The 16,693-nt window shown below is 43.0% G+C and overlaps 1 protein-coding gene across 2 annotated transcripts in view; it reads left to right on the forward strand.

Moving 5' to 3' along the window:
- RPA1 (replication protein A1) overlaps window positions 1-16,693 on the forward strand; it is a 56,343-nt gene that overhangs the window by 32,397 nt on the left and 7,253 nt on the right. For both annotated transcript variants that reach the window (XM_030861843.3, XM_060290520.2), the window contains 10 exons: window positions 2,715-2,807; window positions 5,110-5,242; window positions 6,418-6,520; window positions 8,358-8,426; window positions 8,573-8,765; window positions 8,924-9,063; window positions 9,464-9,612; window positions 12,876-13,008; window positions 14,966-15,142; window positions 15,674-15,781. In XM_030861843.3, coding sequence (XP_030717703.1) covers window positions 2,715-2,807; window positions 5,110-5,242; window positions 6,418-6,520; window positions 8,358-8,426; window positions 8,573-8,765; window positions 8,924-9,063; window positions 9,464-9,612; window positions 12,876-13,008; window positions 14,966-15,142; window positions 15,674-15,781 — 1,298 coding nt within the window. The remainder of the gene's footprint in view (window positions 1-2,714; window positions 2,808-5,109; window positions 5,243-6,417; window positions 6,521-8,357; window positions 8,427-8,572; window positions 8,766-8,923; window positions 9,064-9,463; window positions 9,613-12,875; window positions 13,009-14,965; window positions 15,143-15,673; window positions 15,782-16,693) is intronic.

The raw sequence follows: 16,693 nt of genomic DNA on the forward strand, positions 1-16,693 counted from the left end.
TATGTACTACTAAAAAGAAATTATAGCATTAATTTTAATCCATATGTTAAAATGTTTAAAAATATTGATCTTGCAATAGGTAAATAGATAAGTTACATTTTAAAAAATTGTGGTAAAATACACATAACATAAAATTGACATCTTAGTCATTTTTTAAGTGTTGTATCGTTCAGTGACGTTCAGTACAGTCATTGTTGTGCAACCGCCACCACCATCCACCTCCAGAGCTCTTTCATCACCCCAAACTGAAACTCTGTACCCATTAAACAGTCGCTCCCCACTCCCACCAGTCCCTGGTAACCACCGTTCTACTATAGATACCTCATAAAGGTTAGTTACATTTTGATGGAAATGAATGTAAGAGATCAGCAAGATCCTGTGACCATGTCCTGTTCAGCAAGATACTTGGAGAAGCGGGCGTGGAGAGGAGGAAGGGACTTGAGAGTGTAGATGTGTTTGAGACAGTGGGAGGGGGAGGAACTAGGGTGGAGTATAGCAGGGATTTGTGTATCTTCATGGTTCTATCTTTGAATGTTTAAATCTTTTGGTTCATTTGAATAAAATTTCATGAAGCAGGTAAAAATACAGATTAAGGGACTTCCCTGGTGGCACAGTGGTGAAGAATCCGCCTGCCAATGCAGGGGACACGGGTTTGAGCCCTGTTCAGGGAAGATCCCACATGCTGTGGAGCAGCTAGGCCCGTGCGCCACAGCTGCTGAGCCTGTGCTCTAGAGCCTGCGAACCACAACTCCTGAGCCCGGGAGCCACAACTACTGAGCCCATGTGCCACAACTACTGAAGCCCACGCCCTCTAGGGCCTGTGTGCCTCAACTGCTGAGCCCCTGTGCTGCAACTACTGAAGCCCATGCTCCTAGAGAGCCCGTGCTCCGCAACAAGAGAAGCCACCCGGGGTTCCCTGGTGGCGCAGTGGTTGAGAGTCTGCCTGCCGATGCAGGGGATACGGGTTCGTGCCCCGGTCCGGGAAGATCCCACATGCCGCGGAGCAGCTGGCCCCGTGAGCCATGGCCGCTGAGCCTGCGTGTCCAGAGCCTGTGCTCCGCAACGGGAAAGGCCACAACAGTGAGAGGCCCGCGTACCGCAAAAAAAAAAAAAAAGAGAGAAGCCACCGCAATGAGAAGCCACCGCACTGCAACAAGGAGTAGCCCCCGCTTGCTGCAACTAGAGAAAGCCTGTGCGCAGCAATGAAGACCCAACGCAGCCAAAAAAAAAAAAAAAAATTACAGATTAATTTTTTTCCAACCACTTGGCCTCAATACTGTTTACTGAGCAACTCATCTTTTCCCTACTGATTTAAAAAAAGGTTCACTGTAGAATTTCAGAATGTTCCTTCATGAGACACATTGTCAAAGGAGAACAGTCCTCCCAAGCAATCTCATATGACACTCTGTAAATTCAGAGGTAATGGAAAAGCTAAAACGTAAACACAAAAATTCATTGTCAGTAACCTTGGCTCTTTTTTCCCTGTAAATGAGGCCTCTCAGTTTTTCTCTCTGTAGGAAGAACTAAATAATCAGTTATGTTTAACCCTTTTAATTTGATGCTAAATTAATTTTACTCTTTAAAGGCACTGTTAACTCCCATTTAGTTGTACCAGTTAAGAGTAACTTTGGCAGGAGGAAAGGAAATCAGTGTGCAGTGTGCCCATGTGAGTTAGGGCCTTGGAAAACCCAGCAGGAATAAACTCAGTGGTGGAAGAAGCAGAGGCAAGGCAGCAGGCAGGGAGCTTTTCCAGGGCTGCTCACCATGTCTGTTCTAAGGGCTCTCTAGGATATGTTTTGAGCTGCACTTGTGTGCTGCAAGCACTCTTAGTGAGCAGCCCGGATTGGGTTGACTTCTACTTTTAGTGCCAATCACAAAGGCAACATCAAATTCCATAAATCTATGATTTTTTTAAAATTAAGTGTATTTTTGCAATTTTAACATTCTTCAGTTTCATAAACATTTGTAGAAGGGGTGAGGGGCAAATAAATACTCTGATGGTGTGGCATTTCTTATTTTATGCTTGAGAGACATGTTCGTTTCCCCTCCTTTTCCTTTTAATCTTACTGTCTCCCCGCCACAGCTGCTTCTGAACTCCATCCTCATCTCTCCTGCTGTGACAGTTCACTAGCCTTCACAGTACCGAAGGCGCTTTCAACTCTTATTTTCCACCAACTGTCAGTTGCAAAATAAGGTTGCTTTGTTTGGGAAGGAAAGGGTAGAATCCTTTCTGAATGTCTTCTTTCCCTTTGAAGCAGGAGCACTTCAGAGACAATTGAACTGCTTTTAGGTTTTTGTTACCACCCAGCTTTTTCTTCTGATAGATCCTGCCGTGAACACAGTTCTGTTGATAACATCGATTTGTTGCTATGGAAATAGTGGTAATGTCACAGATTCAGCTCAGTGACTTTACTTCAGGTTCAGGTGGGAGAAATGGGCAAGGCTTTAGGGGAGAACCTCATTAAAACCCAAAGCTATCAATTATAAGCAGGTGAGAGGTAAATGGAGCCAACCTTTTAGGTAATGAAAACATAAGTGTGAACCCCTAGCACATTCGCTGCATGCAGTTGAGTGCCCCAGCATGAATTCCAACCCACAAGAGTCTTTGACAAAATCACAAATTTACACTTTCTCAGAGTATTTCTTCTACTTAAGTTTAAGTCTCTTAACCCAAATTACTTGCACTAAAATGGTCTTTCTCTTTTGATCACCAGGACAAGGACAGCAGCCAGCAGTTCCTCCTCCAGTCTCAGCAGCCAGTCCACCAGCCAGCAGGCCCCAGCAACAGAATGGGAGCTCGGGAGTGGGTAAGGCTGCCACGTGAGGATGCACGCTGATTGTGTGTGTCAGGCTTTCGAATGATGGTTTGAAATTTAATCTGAGACTAAAGGGAGTTTTCGGAATGCTGTTCATGACAGTTGCTTCTTGCAAAGAATAATTCCAATTCTTCCTGGAATTATTGTAAAGTGTGTGATTGAAAAAATGATTAAAGACTGTCTTTTAAAGATACTTAATATGCTTTTTTATAAAAAATCAGAATTATACACTGTTCTTTGTTAACAGTTTATCTGGTAGTTTCTCACTTACACCCTCTTGACTTTGTGAATGACATACCTTTCAAATTCTCACCTTTTAACTCTTTAGGATCTGCTTATTAAATTTGACTTGTCTGTCTCCAGGTTTCCCATCTGGGGCTCTTGTGGGTATTTATCTTAGCTTGAAGACAGTACCATTTATGTTGGTCATAGGTCCTGCTTCTCTGTCTCACGGATGAGAAATAGTTTCTTCTTTTTAACTTTCTCTTCAGCGCGTCCTGAGAGGCTGTAATGGAATCATCTTGTTTACTTTCTGGCCTTTGCTTTAGGAACCTCCTCATGTGGGATGTCGCCATTGAAAATTATGATTTGTAGAGTTCGGTTGGAATTTATTTTTAGAGTTTCTTTTTTCTGTCCCAGCTTCACATACACCACCTATTCCCCTCCCCTCAACTATTAGTTTCTATTTCTCAATGCTAAGATTCTAAGAAAAGCAGGGTTAAGACATCACTAATGTTTCTCTGAAACTAGCAGGACATAAGTCTTTTTCCCCATTAGTCTTTGATGTTTTTATCCACCTTGCAAGAGCTAGCTATCTTCTATCCATCTCCCGTTCTAAGTGGATCTATTTATACAGAACTCTCAAATTAGGTACTGTTGGAGGGGGGGTGGTAGAATAGCTTATCTAAAATGGTAAAGACCCTAAAAGTTACTTCCTTAGGCTAGAATACAAATAGTATGTTATTCTTCTTCCCACCCCCCACCCCTACGGGTTTATCTTTCCAGTTGTCTATCTTTGGCTTATATTGAGATTGATTTTAAAAAATCAGTTAACATTCCCTAAACACATAACTGGGTGCTGAAAGGAAAAGGACTGGAAGTGTATGGAGGGGAGGCTGCCTGCCAGCATGAAAACTGGATGTGTGTGTGTTTTATAGAATTGTGTATTGTATACTAGGTATGTATATAGACGCACACATAAATATTCTAAATAGAGTATCATAAATATATCATAAATATCATAAATAGAGTATGTGTGCTTCCTTGTGTCACCTTGAGGTAATTGTTACTGTTGTGTGTGTAGTCGTTTCTTGACTCCCCAGTTAGAAGAGAAAATTTGAAGATCTGGGACCGTGTATGTATATCTTTTACTAAGTGCTACAAATGCCTAGAATAGTGCAGTATGGGCTGTGGAAACTCAATAAATAAATGCCAAGTAATGGAAGATTTACATTTCTAGCCAGATGCCATTCTGAAGAAATGTTTTGATATAGAATATATGAAATCATTGGACTAAATTATCTTTTCTGAATTTGGAGGTTGAAGCTTTATAGAAACAGCGTGCATGTAAAAGATTTCATCTGCTTCCAGGCTTTACGTAACTACATATCCTTCCCAAGTGCAAGACAGCTTCTTAGGCTTGGATAAAGGAGTCAAGAAGGGGTCACGAAAGCCAGCCACCTACTTGTCTTGAACCGAGAACTGATTCTTGCCCTTTGCTCCCAACTAAACCCAATCCCGTAAACTTCATTCTAGACTTTCCGTGCCTGTAAGACCAGTGGAGAACTGGGAGTTTTCTGGGGATGTTTTGAGGCGATATGTTTATGATAGGTATCCTTCACCTCGAGTGGTTCACCCACTGTGTCCCTTAATTCCTAGCATTTCCTTTTGCTTTTTCTCTTATGCAACTAGTGACTTGTCATCAGTTTTACTAGTCAAGAAGGTTGATTTTCTTTCTCTGACCCATTATCCTGCCTGTTGATAACACGGGAAAAGTTTAAGAGGGTTGACCTCCGAAATAGCAGTGTCTGGATTCATTACCATTATTATCTCGACCTCAGGCTGTAAGTCAGCAGATACAGTCGTGAACATCTGTGTGCCCAGCCTTCTTCCTAGATCTGCCTCTAGCCTCCTGTTTCAGTCTCTGTTTGATGTCCAAATCTCTTGATTATTTAAAAGGAAAAACTTTGTCTCTCATCTTGTGTGATGTCACTAGTAATTGAGAGTTCTTGCAAAACTTACTATAAAATTTAAATAAAATAATGATTGTCCTTCTTTGTGTTTGTTTTGAAAGGTTCTACTGTATCTAAGACTTTTGGTGCCTCAAAGACATTTGCAAAACCTGGAGGTACCAGCCTAGGGAACAGCTCCGGGGCAACACAGGCCAAAGTGGTACCCATTGCCAGCCTCACCCCTTACCAGTCCAAGTGAGTTATTTCATGGAATAAGTTTAGAAGGGACTTAGAAAAGAATATAAGAGGTTATTATGGGCTCTTGAGTTACTTATATGTGAACTTCAGGATTACCACACATAAAATAGGTTTCCTCCTTTTTTTTTTCTCTAGAGGGGGAGGAGATAACAAATTGTGGCAACCTTTAACTCTCAATAAAAGAATGGCAAAAAGAGCAATCATTCATAGCCTATGGAATTTCATTCGTTTTAAAAGAATTTGAAATTTAAAAGATTTAATGTTTCAAGAATCAGTTGGTAGTCCTATGAGTAAGAATAAATTTTCTAATTCAGAAGGTATTTCATCTTATCATATAAATAGGTGACTTTTAGTCTAAAAATTATTACTCTGATTTAGTTGGCTAAAAGAATCTGTGCTGTTTGTATTAACCATAGTAATATAGCCTGAACAGATATTTCTTTTATATGACTTCTTTCCATTCAAAATTAATTTTAGCTGTGGAAAATTAGTGAGTACTCGTTTCAGAATTCTTTCAGCTATGTTTTTGTTTGTTCTTCAGTTCTTTGCAATATAGGGCAGATCTGTTCCCCTGTGAAATTATGAGTAAGGTAGCTAATGTGCCAGCACCTCCGCTCAGGATGGGCCCTAGGACTGGGTGTCAGACCTCGTATCTCCTTTCTTAGTGGCCTCTGTCTGAGGTCATAGTGCTTGAGAGTGTTTTCTTTTGGTGCCTGAACCAACACCGCGTTCCATACCCCTGTATTTGTATTCAGTGTGTCTTGGAAACGAGACAGAAGTTTGACGTCAGTTATATCAGTTCCCATGATTGAAAATAGTGGCAAAATATAATTGCTGGTATTACTGCATTTTCTAGCTGAGAACCTTTCATTAAGGGGATAGTGTTGCCTTGGTGATGCTTTTTGGAGAAGGGAGAGCGTTCATAAATTTACTTATTTGACAGGAGAATGAGTCAGTGTTAAATCACCTTGTGTGTTTTACTATTTGCTTATTCTACAAACTGTCAAACCTGGATGTCATCGTGGGGTTTTAATTAGCTGGATTAAAATACAGCTTACACTGAAAAATGGAATATGCATAAGATAAGAAAGGCTATAAGAAGATGATAGGGAACCTTTCAGATCTTTCCCAGGTAAGACTCCAAACACTAATATAATCTATTTGGTTTTTAGGTGGACTATTTGTGCTCGTGTTACCAACAAAAGTCAGATCCGTACCTGGAGCAATTCCCGAGGGGAAGGGAAACTCTTCTCTATAGAACTAGTTGATGAGAGTGTGAGTATTTGTCAAGTGGGGAAAGAGGAGTCTTCGACTCTGAGAAACAGGGCTCATCTCTGTGCAGGACTGTGAGGTGAAAAACAATAGTAAGCCAAGAAGAAACACGATTCTTCTTGTTTTTCTTCTATTGTAGTCTTCTGATGCTGTCTGGGGGCAAAGGGTTAAAATCATAAATAAAATCCTTGATCTCAAACAAACGCATTTGTAGCAGTAGAAATTAGTTTTCTAAAGGTAAGTAGCTTCACGGGCAGGAGAAACCAGAGACACTGTCTGACTTGCTGGCAGCCTTAGTCGAAGCCCCGGGGGTTATGTCTGCTTAGGAGCCAAGTGGAGCTTTGGGCCACAGCAGAAGGCATGAAGCAGCCTTGATATGTGATAAGTGATCGGTTCTGTGGGAGATGGATTCTGGCTGTGCAGACAGTATATGCTTTTCTTTTCTTTCTTTTTTTTTTTTTTTTAATAAATTTATTTATTTATTTTTGGCTGTGTTGGGTCTTCACTGCTGCACACAGGCTTTCTCTAATTGTGACAAGCGGGGGCTACTCTTCGTTGCGGTGCACAGGCTTCTCGTCGCGGTTGCTTCTCTTGTTGCGGAGCACGGGCTCTAGGCGCGCGGGCTTCAGTAGTTGTAGCTCGTGGGCTCTAGAGTGCAGGCTCAGTAGTTGTGGCACACGGGCTTAGTTGCTCCGTGGCATGTGGGATCTTTCCAGACCAGGGATCAAACCCTTGTCCCCTGCATTGGCAGGCGGATTCTTAACCACTGCACCACCAGGGAAGTCCCTCTATATGCTTTTCTTAAACAAGACCAAACCATGATGAAGAGACGAAAAAGCCATGTTGTGGAGTCTCCACAAAGTCTTGTCATGCTATTTCTCTGTCCATTAGGGTTTTTTTTTTGTTTTTTGTTTTTTGTTTTGCGGTACGCGGACCTCTCACTGTTGTGGCCTCTCCCATTGTGGAGCACAGGCTCCGGACGCGCAGGCTCAGCGGCCATGGCTCACGGGCCCAGCCGCTCCGCGGCATGTGGGATCCTCCCGGACTGGGGCACAAACCCGTGTCCCCTGCATCGGCAGGCGTACTCTCAACCACTGCGCCACCAGGGAAGCCCCATTAGTTTTGTTTATAACTCCTAATGTATACTTCAAGCATTCTTTTCAAACTGCTGCATATTTCCTATTTGTTGAAACCTCTAACAGGGCCGAAAATAACAGTTGGTTTGTTTTTATTTTATTTTATTTTTTTTCAAAGATGGGATAATACCCTAAAATGTATTGACTGTGAGGGCAGAATCGGTGTCAGAACCTAATTTTTTTTTTAACCAAATTATTGGTATCATCTGTCATTTGGCTAAAAATTCAGCTGTTAATTTAAGTTTCTTCTCCATCTGTAGCATTTTGACTGATGGAAAAGTAAAAGTGAAAATCCAATCACAAGCAACTTGAAAGTATGACTTGTTTTTAACATTTTTGGCAGTGACTCCTGAGTATGAAGCAATTCCTCGCTGGGTGCAAACATGAGGGAAACTGGTGAATCACAGTGGCTCAGCACACTTCCCTGGGGGCTTCGGTCGTGTCACTCAGTGTTCGAAAATTTTTATTTATTTATTTTTTTAGGTTTCTAACTTGAGGTTAACGAAGCACAGTAACGGGATCAACCAGTTAAACTTGGGTTGTTTCATCAGGGTTACTAACTTGAATATGTGACTGTGAACTGTGTGTTTCTGGGGTGACTGTGCTACTGCTTTAAAGATGTCATTTTGACACTAAGATGTCCTGTTTTTCACTGGTAAAACTTGAACTCCCCAATTCTAACCTGTTCTCGCATGCTTCTGCAGGGCGAAATCAGAGCGACTGCTTTCAACGAGCAAGCGGACAAGTTCTTTCCTCTTATTGATGTGAACAAGGTACAGTAGCATGGAGTCTAGAACGGGAACAGCCGAGCGATGGGGTGAAGGGATGCTGTCTGTTGGAGAGCTATGTGATCTGTAAAGGGTTTTTATATCCAATTTGATGGCCTATCGCACGTTCCATAGCTTGGCCTCTTTTACAGGTCTATTACTTCTCTAAAGGCACCCTGAAGATTGCCAACAAACAGTTCACAGCCGTCAAAAACGACTATGAGATGACCTTCAATAATGAGACTTCTGTCATGCCCTGTGAAGATGGTCATCATTTACCCACAGTCCAGTTTGATTTCACAGGGGTTGGTGACCTAGAGAACAAGCCTAAAGACTCACTTGTAGGTAAGTATGTGTGCGAGAATGAAGAGAGTGGTGATTATTAGTTCTGTTTGCAACACATAGGGGAGGCATGAGACTCCCGTGCTTGCTGTCCAACCTCTGGTCATGCTGTAATGGGAGCCTTGACCATCTCTTGCTAAAATGTTGTGCCTGTGTTTTAGACATAATCGGAATCTGCAAGAGCTATGAAGATGTCACTAAAATCACAGTGAAGTCTAACAACAGAGAAGTCTCTAAGAGGAATATCTATTTGATGGACATGTCAGGGAAAGTGGTGAATGCTACTCTGTGGGGAGAAGATGTGAGTACCCGCGTTGAGAGGTCAGAGCACGTGCGGAGAGGCAAAGACGTAAAGAGCTTCCAGGGTGGTGGTCTTGCCCCGGAAGCGGTGGGGCTTTGGCCATGTCGGCTGTGTAGACCCTTCCTAATGAAGGGTTGGACTATCTGGGGAGTATTTGAAAACCTTTATTTGACTTACTTCTGTGAGATTTGCTGATTTAGATTTCACATAGTGAAACGCTCCTTCCTCTAATTCTCGATTAGTTTTGATGTGTGCGAGTCTCTTGTATAGATTCCATGTGCCATTTATTGCGTTCACTCTACTGTTGGCTGTTTCCCTTGTTTTCTGTAAAAATGTTTTGTGCATTCTTCCCGCTAGTGACAATTGTTTGTATTTGTTTGGTGTCTTTGTCGTTATGCAGGCTGATAGATTTGATGGTTCTAGACAACCCGTGATGGCGATCAAAGGAGCCAGAGTTTCTGATTTTGGTGGACGGAGCCTCTCTGTACTGTCTTCGAGTACCGTCATTGTGAACCCTGACATCCCAGAGGCCTACAAGCTTCGTGGATGGTAGGTTTTATGGGGCTAAACACAAGGGTTATTTGAGCCTTAGTTTGGAGAAGAGCTGGTTCTTTTGGTTCCCACGATCGGTATATGAGCTGTCTGCCAAGCAGAGAGCTTCGTTTCTGGGTGGAGCAGTGCCTGTATTTCTTGGAGACATTGTGCCTTCTGAAAGGATGGCTCTAAAGCCCTTCAGCTGACAGACCTGTAATCCCATGACAAACCTGGAGAGTCGCAGGGAGCAATTAGGACGGGAATGCTGCCTGCTGACCTGGATCCTGCGAAGCAGGTTAGGCCGGTGGTGGCAGCTGTACGGTGAAGCTCTGTGAGCGGAGGCATCTTTCTTTTCATGACTCAAAGCTGTGGGCTTCTTCAGCGTCGGGGGAGAGAGTGCTTCTTTTTCCGTCCAGTCTCTGGTGCCGATTGCATCTTCTAGTATGTATTCACTGGACTCTGCTCAAGTGCGGTGGGCACAGTGGGCCTTTGTGGGCATGTGTTGTTATTCGTGAAGCGCTCGGGGGATGAGGAGAGCCTACTAAAATCTCCTCACTATGTCTAGCTGTTCAGGGTGTTAAAACGATGCTTTAAAAGAGCACTTCAAGCTGAAGCATGGTGTGCAAGCATTGATGTGGTCAGGGAAAGCCCTGGAACTAGCTTGAGCTTAAATAATTTGTGTAGCTGTGGTCACAGGGGGGAGTGTGTTGGTTTCCAACCATGTCTTAGGGTTTGAGTGACTAAGGAATTAGCTCATATTACATACTCCCCACTTTTGTTTGAGCCTAATGTGAACCAGTTGCACTAGTATTTGAATAGTTTCATGAAATGTCTACTGGCATGATCATGTCACTTAAGCCAGCCTTGTGCATGTGGTCCCTGTGGATCTGTATTTAACTCTTCTGGTAGCTGGCATCGCATTATAAGGGAAGGCCCATTCGTTAATAACCTGACCAGATGTAATCACAGCTTTGGTTTGTTCTTATTGCTTGATTTCCTTTCAGGCTCTGGAGCTCGACCCCAGTTCAATTGCGTGCCCACCTTAAGGTCTTCGTATTTTTCTTGTCGATAATTGTGATCCCAGTCAACATAAAAAGACATGGCTGCCTCTAGAATAAAAGAACTTGGCATTGATCAAAGAGAAGCTCAGTGTCCACGTCCCACTAGGCAAGGACTGGAGATGTTTAGATCTTGGTTGCAACGATGTGGCGTTTTTACTGTAAGAAGGGCTGCCTCTCTCCTTGCTCTGTTGACTCCGGTTAGCTGTCTTCGCTGGCAAATGTCTCCTTGGAGTTTTTGAAACCGTAAACTCATGTAGCTAGTTGTGGTGAAACAGATTTATGGCGCTTGCTGTGCCTCTGTGACAGATTTAGCCGCTGATCTGACAGAACAACAAGGCAGTTGTCTGCAGCTTAGGGTGGCATCCATTCTGTTCCATGCTCTCTTTGTAAGGAGCCTGTTCTGTATGTGGTTACTTCTAGTTATCCTCCTTTTGGGTAACATCGGCATATTTTTAATCTCAGACTCTTCCCTGCCACAAGTATGTTTCTGAGACACTTCCTCTCGGGCCCCCTTTCCTTCATATTAGCTGATATGTGATCAAGAAATGTAATCAATTTTATAATAATTTATCATAAATTAATTTCAACTTTAATAACAGCATAAATGTGACTTCCCTGGTGGCGCGCTCAGTGGTTAAGAATCCACCTTCCGGGCTTCCCTGGTGGCGCAGTGGTTGAGAGTCTGCCTGCCGATGCAGGGGACACGGGTTCGTGCCTGGTCCGGGAAGATCCCACATGCCACAGAGCGGCTGGGCCTGTGAGCCATGGCTGCTGAGCCTGCGCGTCCAGAGCCTGTGTTCCGCAACGGGAGAGGCCACAACAGTGAGAGGCCCGCATACCGAAAAAAAAAAAAAGAATCCGCCTTCCAATGCAGGGGATGTGGGTTCAATCCCTGGTCCAGGAAGATCCCACATGCCGCAGAGCAACTAAGCCCGTGCGCCACAACTACTGAGCCTGCACTCTAGAGCCCGTGAGCCACAACTACTGAGCCCGCGTGCCACAACTACTGAAGCCCACGTGCCTAAAGCCTGTGCTCCGCAAAAAGAGAAGCCACAGCAATGAGAAGCCCGCGCACCACAACAAAGAGTAGCCCCTGCTCGCCGCAACTAGAGAAAGCCCCCATGCAGCAACAAAGACCCAACACAGCCAAAAATAAAATTAAAAAAAGAAAATAACTTTAAAAATATATATATATATATAGGCATGAGTAAAATCTCGCTAAGAAGGTAAATCTACAAGGAAACAGAAAAATACCTTCTAATAAATTACTTTGAATCTTATAATCTTTTGAAATTATACCAGGCTTAAAAGGTCTTTCACCGTGGGAACACTTTTTGCTACCCTGTTAAAATATGTCAACTGTCCCTTTCTAACCTGATACATTTCAGTGATGATAAAAATGCAGCTGCTGAGCAAAAGTGAGCATCAGTAGCCCAAAGAACTATACTACAGCTCTCCATTGTGGCTTTTTTTGTTGTTGACTTTCCAGGTTACTGTTTTTAGGCCTTGGGCCCCCCGCCAGTGTTGATATGCAAAGCTAATTCAATAAAAGTTTCTGTGGTCGTTGGGCACTGTCTTTCTTGACCACTGGGGGGCATCAAAGCAATTGAGATAAAAAAGAGGTCATTCCATTTCTTCAATAGACTTAAGATACAATGAGGAAGATACTACCATCAGCTCACTTGGCCATGACCTATGAAAGTTGGGTGAGGGGTGGGGGGTGGGGGCGGGGCTTCCCTGGTGGCGCAGTGGTTAAGAATCCGCCTGCCAATGCAGGGGACGCGGGTTCGAGCCCTGGTCCGGGAAGATCCCACATGCTGCAGAGCAACTAAGCCTGTGCACCACAACTACTGAGGCCGCTCTAGAGACCATGAGCCACAACTACTGAGCCTGCATGCCACAACTGCTGAGCCCACGTGCCACAACTACTGAAGCCCGTGTGCCGCAACTACTGAAGCCCGCACACCTAGAATCCGTGCTCCACAACAAGAGAAGCCACCACAATAAGAAGCCCACGTACTGCAACGAAGAGTAGCCTGCGCTCGCCACAGGTAGAGAAAGCCCGCGCAACGAAGACCCAACACAGCCAAAAAAAGAAAAAAAGAAAGAAAGAAAAAGAAGAAGTTGTGTGGGGAGTGGATAGCCCGTATATAGCATGTAGGAACAAGTATCATATTCAATAAGCATATATAGTGCCTGTTATTCTTTGTTTTTCAGGTTTGACTCGGAAGGACAAGCCTTAGCTGGCGTTTCCATCTCTGATCTAAAGGGTGGAGGAATAGGAGGGAGCAACACCAACTGGAAAACTTTATATGAGGTTAAATCAGAGAACTTGGGCCAAGGTGACAAGGTATCTGCATTCCTAGCTTTCTTCACAAAAGCATGTAAAATATGCGAGACAATAGTTTTCAGATTCCATTTGTGGTACCAGCTGTTAGACCTTAATTCAGAGCTATGAGTCTCACCTGGGGCTCTGCCCAGAGCATGGTGTGATGGCTGAGGATCCCGGCCAGAATGAAGGAGCTGTGCTTTCGAATAGGAGTATGTTACATCCCTCAGGTAGGTTGAGGCAGAAAGATGTTCAGGCTTTGACTTAGAGAGTTGTGTAGTTCTCAGAGGGATCTTAGCAAAGTGGTAGTAATCAGGTTGTGTATTTTATGAGCTGCCTGGAGGTCCATATGTCTTTTCTCTGATTGTTCCTGCAAACTGAAATGCCCGTATACCAAGAAGGTGGCTTTTGAGATTATAGCTCACGCTGAGCATTAGTCAGTCTCAGCGTCAGACATCGGGCGGCTCACATGTGCCCTCACTGGCTGTAAAATATTAACGTCTCGTGGGCTGAGCGCTGCTGATATTCTCTGACAAGAATGGCTCTGGTATTTGACTTGTTAATGTTTGTATCTAATGACCCTCCTCCCATCTTAATCTAAACCTGTATTCTGTCAGCAATTCAATATTTAAATCATTTATTTCTCCTTTATGCTCCCCAAACCAGTAATTCCTGCTATATTATTTTCATATTATACAATGTAGTTTTTATTCCTTACTGTCCCACTCTCTTATTCGTCATTGTCAGTGACTGCAATTCATAATGCTGTTATACAGCGTCCTGAGAATGGAACACTGGACAGATCTGTGTCTCTTGTCAACCAGTCTCTTTCTTAGATCTAGGGGTAGACAGTATGTAACAAGAAATCAGGCCTAGAGAGTACCTGTTCGCACCCACACTTTCAAGTCACACTTTGAATCTGGACCTTACCTGGAAATACAAACATCCTTCAGGCATTCTCCTCAGAGACTCCCCTTCTCTAGGGCCTTTTAGAGTGAGGGTTTGCCCAAGCTCTTTAAACATCCACCATATTGTTTCGCCTCTTCTGTTCTGAAACATCAGGAAGCCCCAGAGGCTGCTGACCTGGCCCTGAATTGAGTACACCCAGAGGGAACTGCTTGCCCCCCAAAATTATCCATCCCGTATCCTTTCCGTGAGAGTTAAAAGGCAAAGCAAATAGCAACATAAAGCCCATGCACATGACTTGGCCCTTGCTACACTTACTTATCAGTGACGTCTCCACTTTGAAGAGACTTGTTCAGTCTTTTTGCATTCTGAATTTGATGACTTAGACCAGGGATTCACAAACAGGCCCACGGGCCATATCCAGCCTGCTGCCTGTTGTAAATACAAGCGCATTGAAACCAGCCACCTGCTCTCATCTCCATACTGTCTGTGAACGATCTTGCACCACAGCAGCAGGGTGAGTGGCTGCAGCGAAGACTGTGACCCGATGGCTTGTAAAGCCTGAGTTAGTTACTGTCTAGCTTTGTACAGAAAAAGCTTGCTGACACCTGGCCAAATAGAGATAAAGTTGAATCGAGACGCTAGAAATCATTGCTGTTGTTTTTAATGTGGGAGGAATGGTTGAACATAACTGCTAGATTTTACTGCATTCCTCTGTATTTCCTGGTTCTGTTACCTTTGGAGGGGCAGAGGAACAGGAGGAACACGTCTTTGTCTCTTGAAGTCTTTGTCTTTCATATAATCTGTTTCAGTTTTAATTAATTTAGTCTAATTTAGAATTAATTCTTTTCTTATTAAGGAATAATATGCTTTATAACTTGGCTTATTACCTTCATGGGTTTTATAATCAGCACAAGTGACTTCTAAAACTGTAGAATGAATTATTCCCAGTAATCACATTGTGATCATGAGAATTAGAATATGTAAACACTTACCCCTCATGTGTAAGGGCAAGTCCAGTCCTGAACATAGGCCTGTGCTCTGTGTCTCATGTCACTCTTTTCTGCTGAAGCCCGACTATTTTAGCTCTGTGGCAACAGTGGTGTATCTTCGCAAAGAGAACTGTATGTACCAGGCCTGCCCAACTCAGGACTGCAATAAGAAAGTGATTGATCAACAGAATGGATTGTACCGCTGCGAGAAGTGTGACAGTGAATTTCCCAATTTCAAGTACCGCATGATCCTGTCAGTAAGTAGAATGGGTGGATGAGGACCACTGTGGTGTTTCTTGAGTGCCTACCAAGTGCCTGGCACTGTCTTTAGTTCAGGCTTTCCAGTTGTCTGGGATGCCAGCAGTGACTGAGAGCTGTCTTATGGAGTGCCTCCTGGTGACTGAAGGATGTACAATTTAAAATGCAGAGGACTTTGGTGGCTTATTCAAAACCTTTAGTCCAAAGGCCATTGTGGCTGGACGGCCACTGAGTCCCTTGTGTCCAGATTCTGTGTCTGAAGGAGAGTTTAGTTGGGCTGTATCTCCACTGAGATCTGAAATCACACATACACACCACATCGTGTTCCTGCTGTGATCCAGACTTACATGCTGAGCTTCTTTCTTGGATACTTTTTACGTTCTTTGGAAAGAATATGGCATATATAGTGGAAATGGGTTTTTTCCCTGGAAATTATTTTAATGAGTAGAAAAAGTTAATCTCCCTGTCTCCTTAGTGTGTCTTCCTTTCATTATTTCTTTGCTGAAATAACGTAAAGTTGTGTTTTTTAGGTAAATATTGCTGACTTTCAAGAGAATCAGTGGGTCACATGTTTCCAGGAGTCTGCAGAGGCCATCCTTGGACAAAGCGCTGCTTATCTTGGGGAGTTAAAAGAGAAGGTCAGCCGTGTCTTGTCTTATTACTGTAATAGTTCCCATGCTATAACACTTACCCATTTTGTGCTCTTTCATATTTTTCGGTTTGCTGCTTTTGGGTGTTGTATAGTTTCTCACTGATGATTATTTGAGAGCTCATCCGATTCTGTCTAATTGTGTCCACCTTGGATGTGCTAACAATGAGGCATGAAGTAATGTATAGAAAATGCTTTAAAAACAGCACTTTCCAGCATTTTTTCTCCCGTTACTGTTAGCACACCAAGAGTTGGTGTGCCTGCAATCACTTGAGATCTGGAAGGTGTCTTCTGAAATAAGCTGAAGTACAGATGTGCCTTTGTTTTTGTTTTTGTTTTTTTGAGTCTGTGTCGGACTTTAAGTTCATTATGGTTTATCCCGGGACATTGAATAGTTCCCTGTGCTACAGTAAGACCTTCTTATCCATTCTAAATGTAATAGTTTACATCTACTAACCCCAAACTCCCAGTCCATCCCTCTCTCCCCACCTTGGTAACCACAAGTCTGTTCTCTATGTCTGTGAGTCTGTTTCTGCTTTGTAGATAGGTTCATTTGTGTGATATTTTAGATTCCACATGTATGGTATTTGTCTTTCTTTTTCTGACTTATTTAGTATGATAATCTCTAGTTGCATCCATGTTGCTGCAAACGGCATTATTTCATTCTTTTTTATGGATGAGTAGTATTCCATTGTGTATATGTACCACATCTTTATCCATTCCAGATGTGCCTTTTTAATGTAATAAACAGTCTTCTGAAAAGTTGAATCAAATCCTGGTTTAAATTCACGTATAAGATACTTGCTTATTTCATGTTGTCAGGTGGAATTCTTATGAAATAACTTTCTTTCATAAGATAACTTTCTCCATTTCATGTTTATAAATTAGTATTTTCACATAT

This window comes from Globicephala melas, chromosome 20 (assembly GCF_963455315.2).
Source record: "Globicephala melas chromosome 20, mGloMel1.2, whole genome shotgun sequence".
Lineage (NCBI taxonomy): Eukaryota > Metazoa > Chordata > Mammalia > Artiodactyla > Delphinidae > Globicephala > Globicephala melas.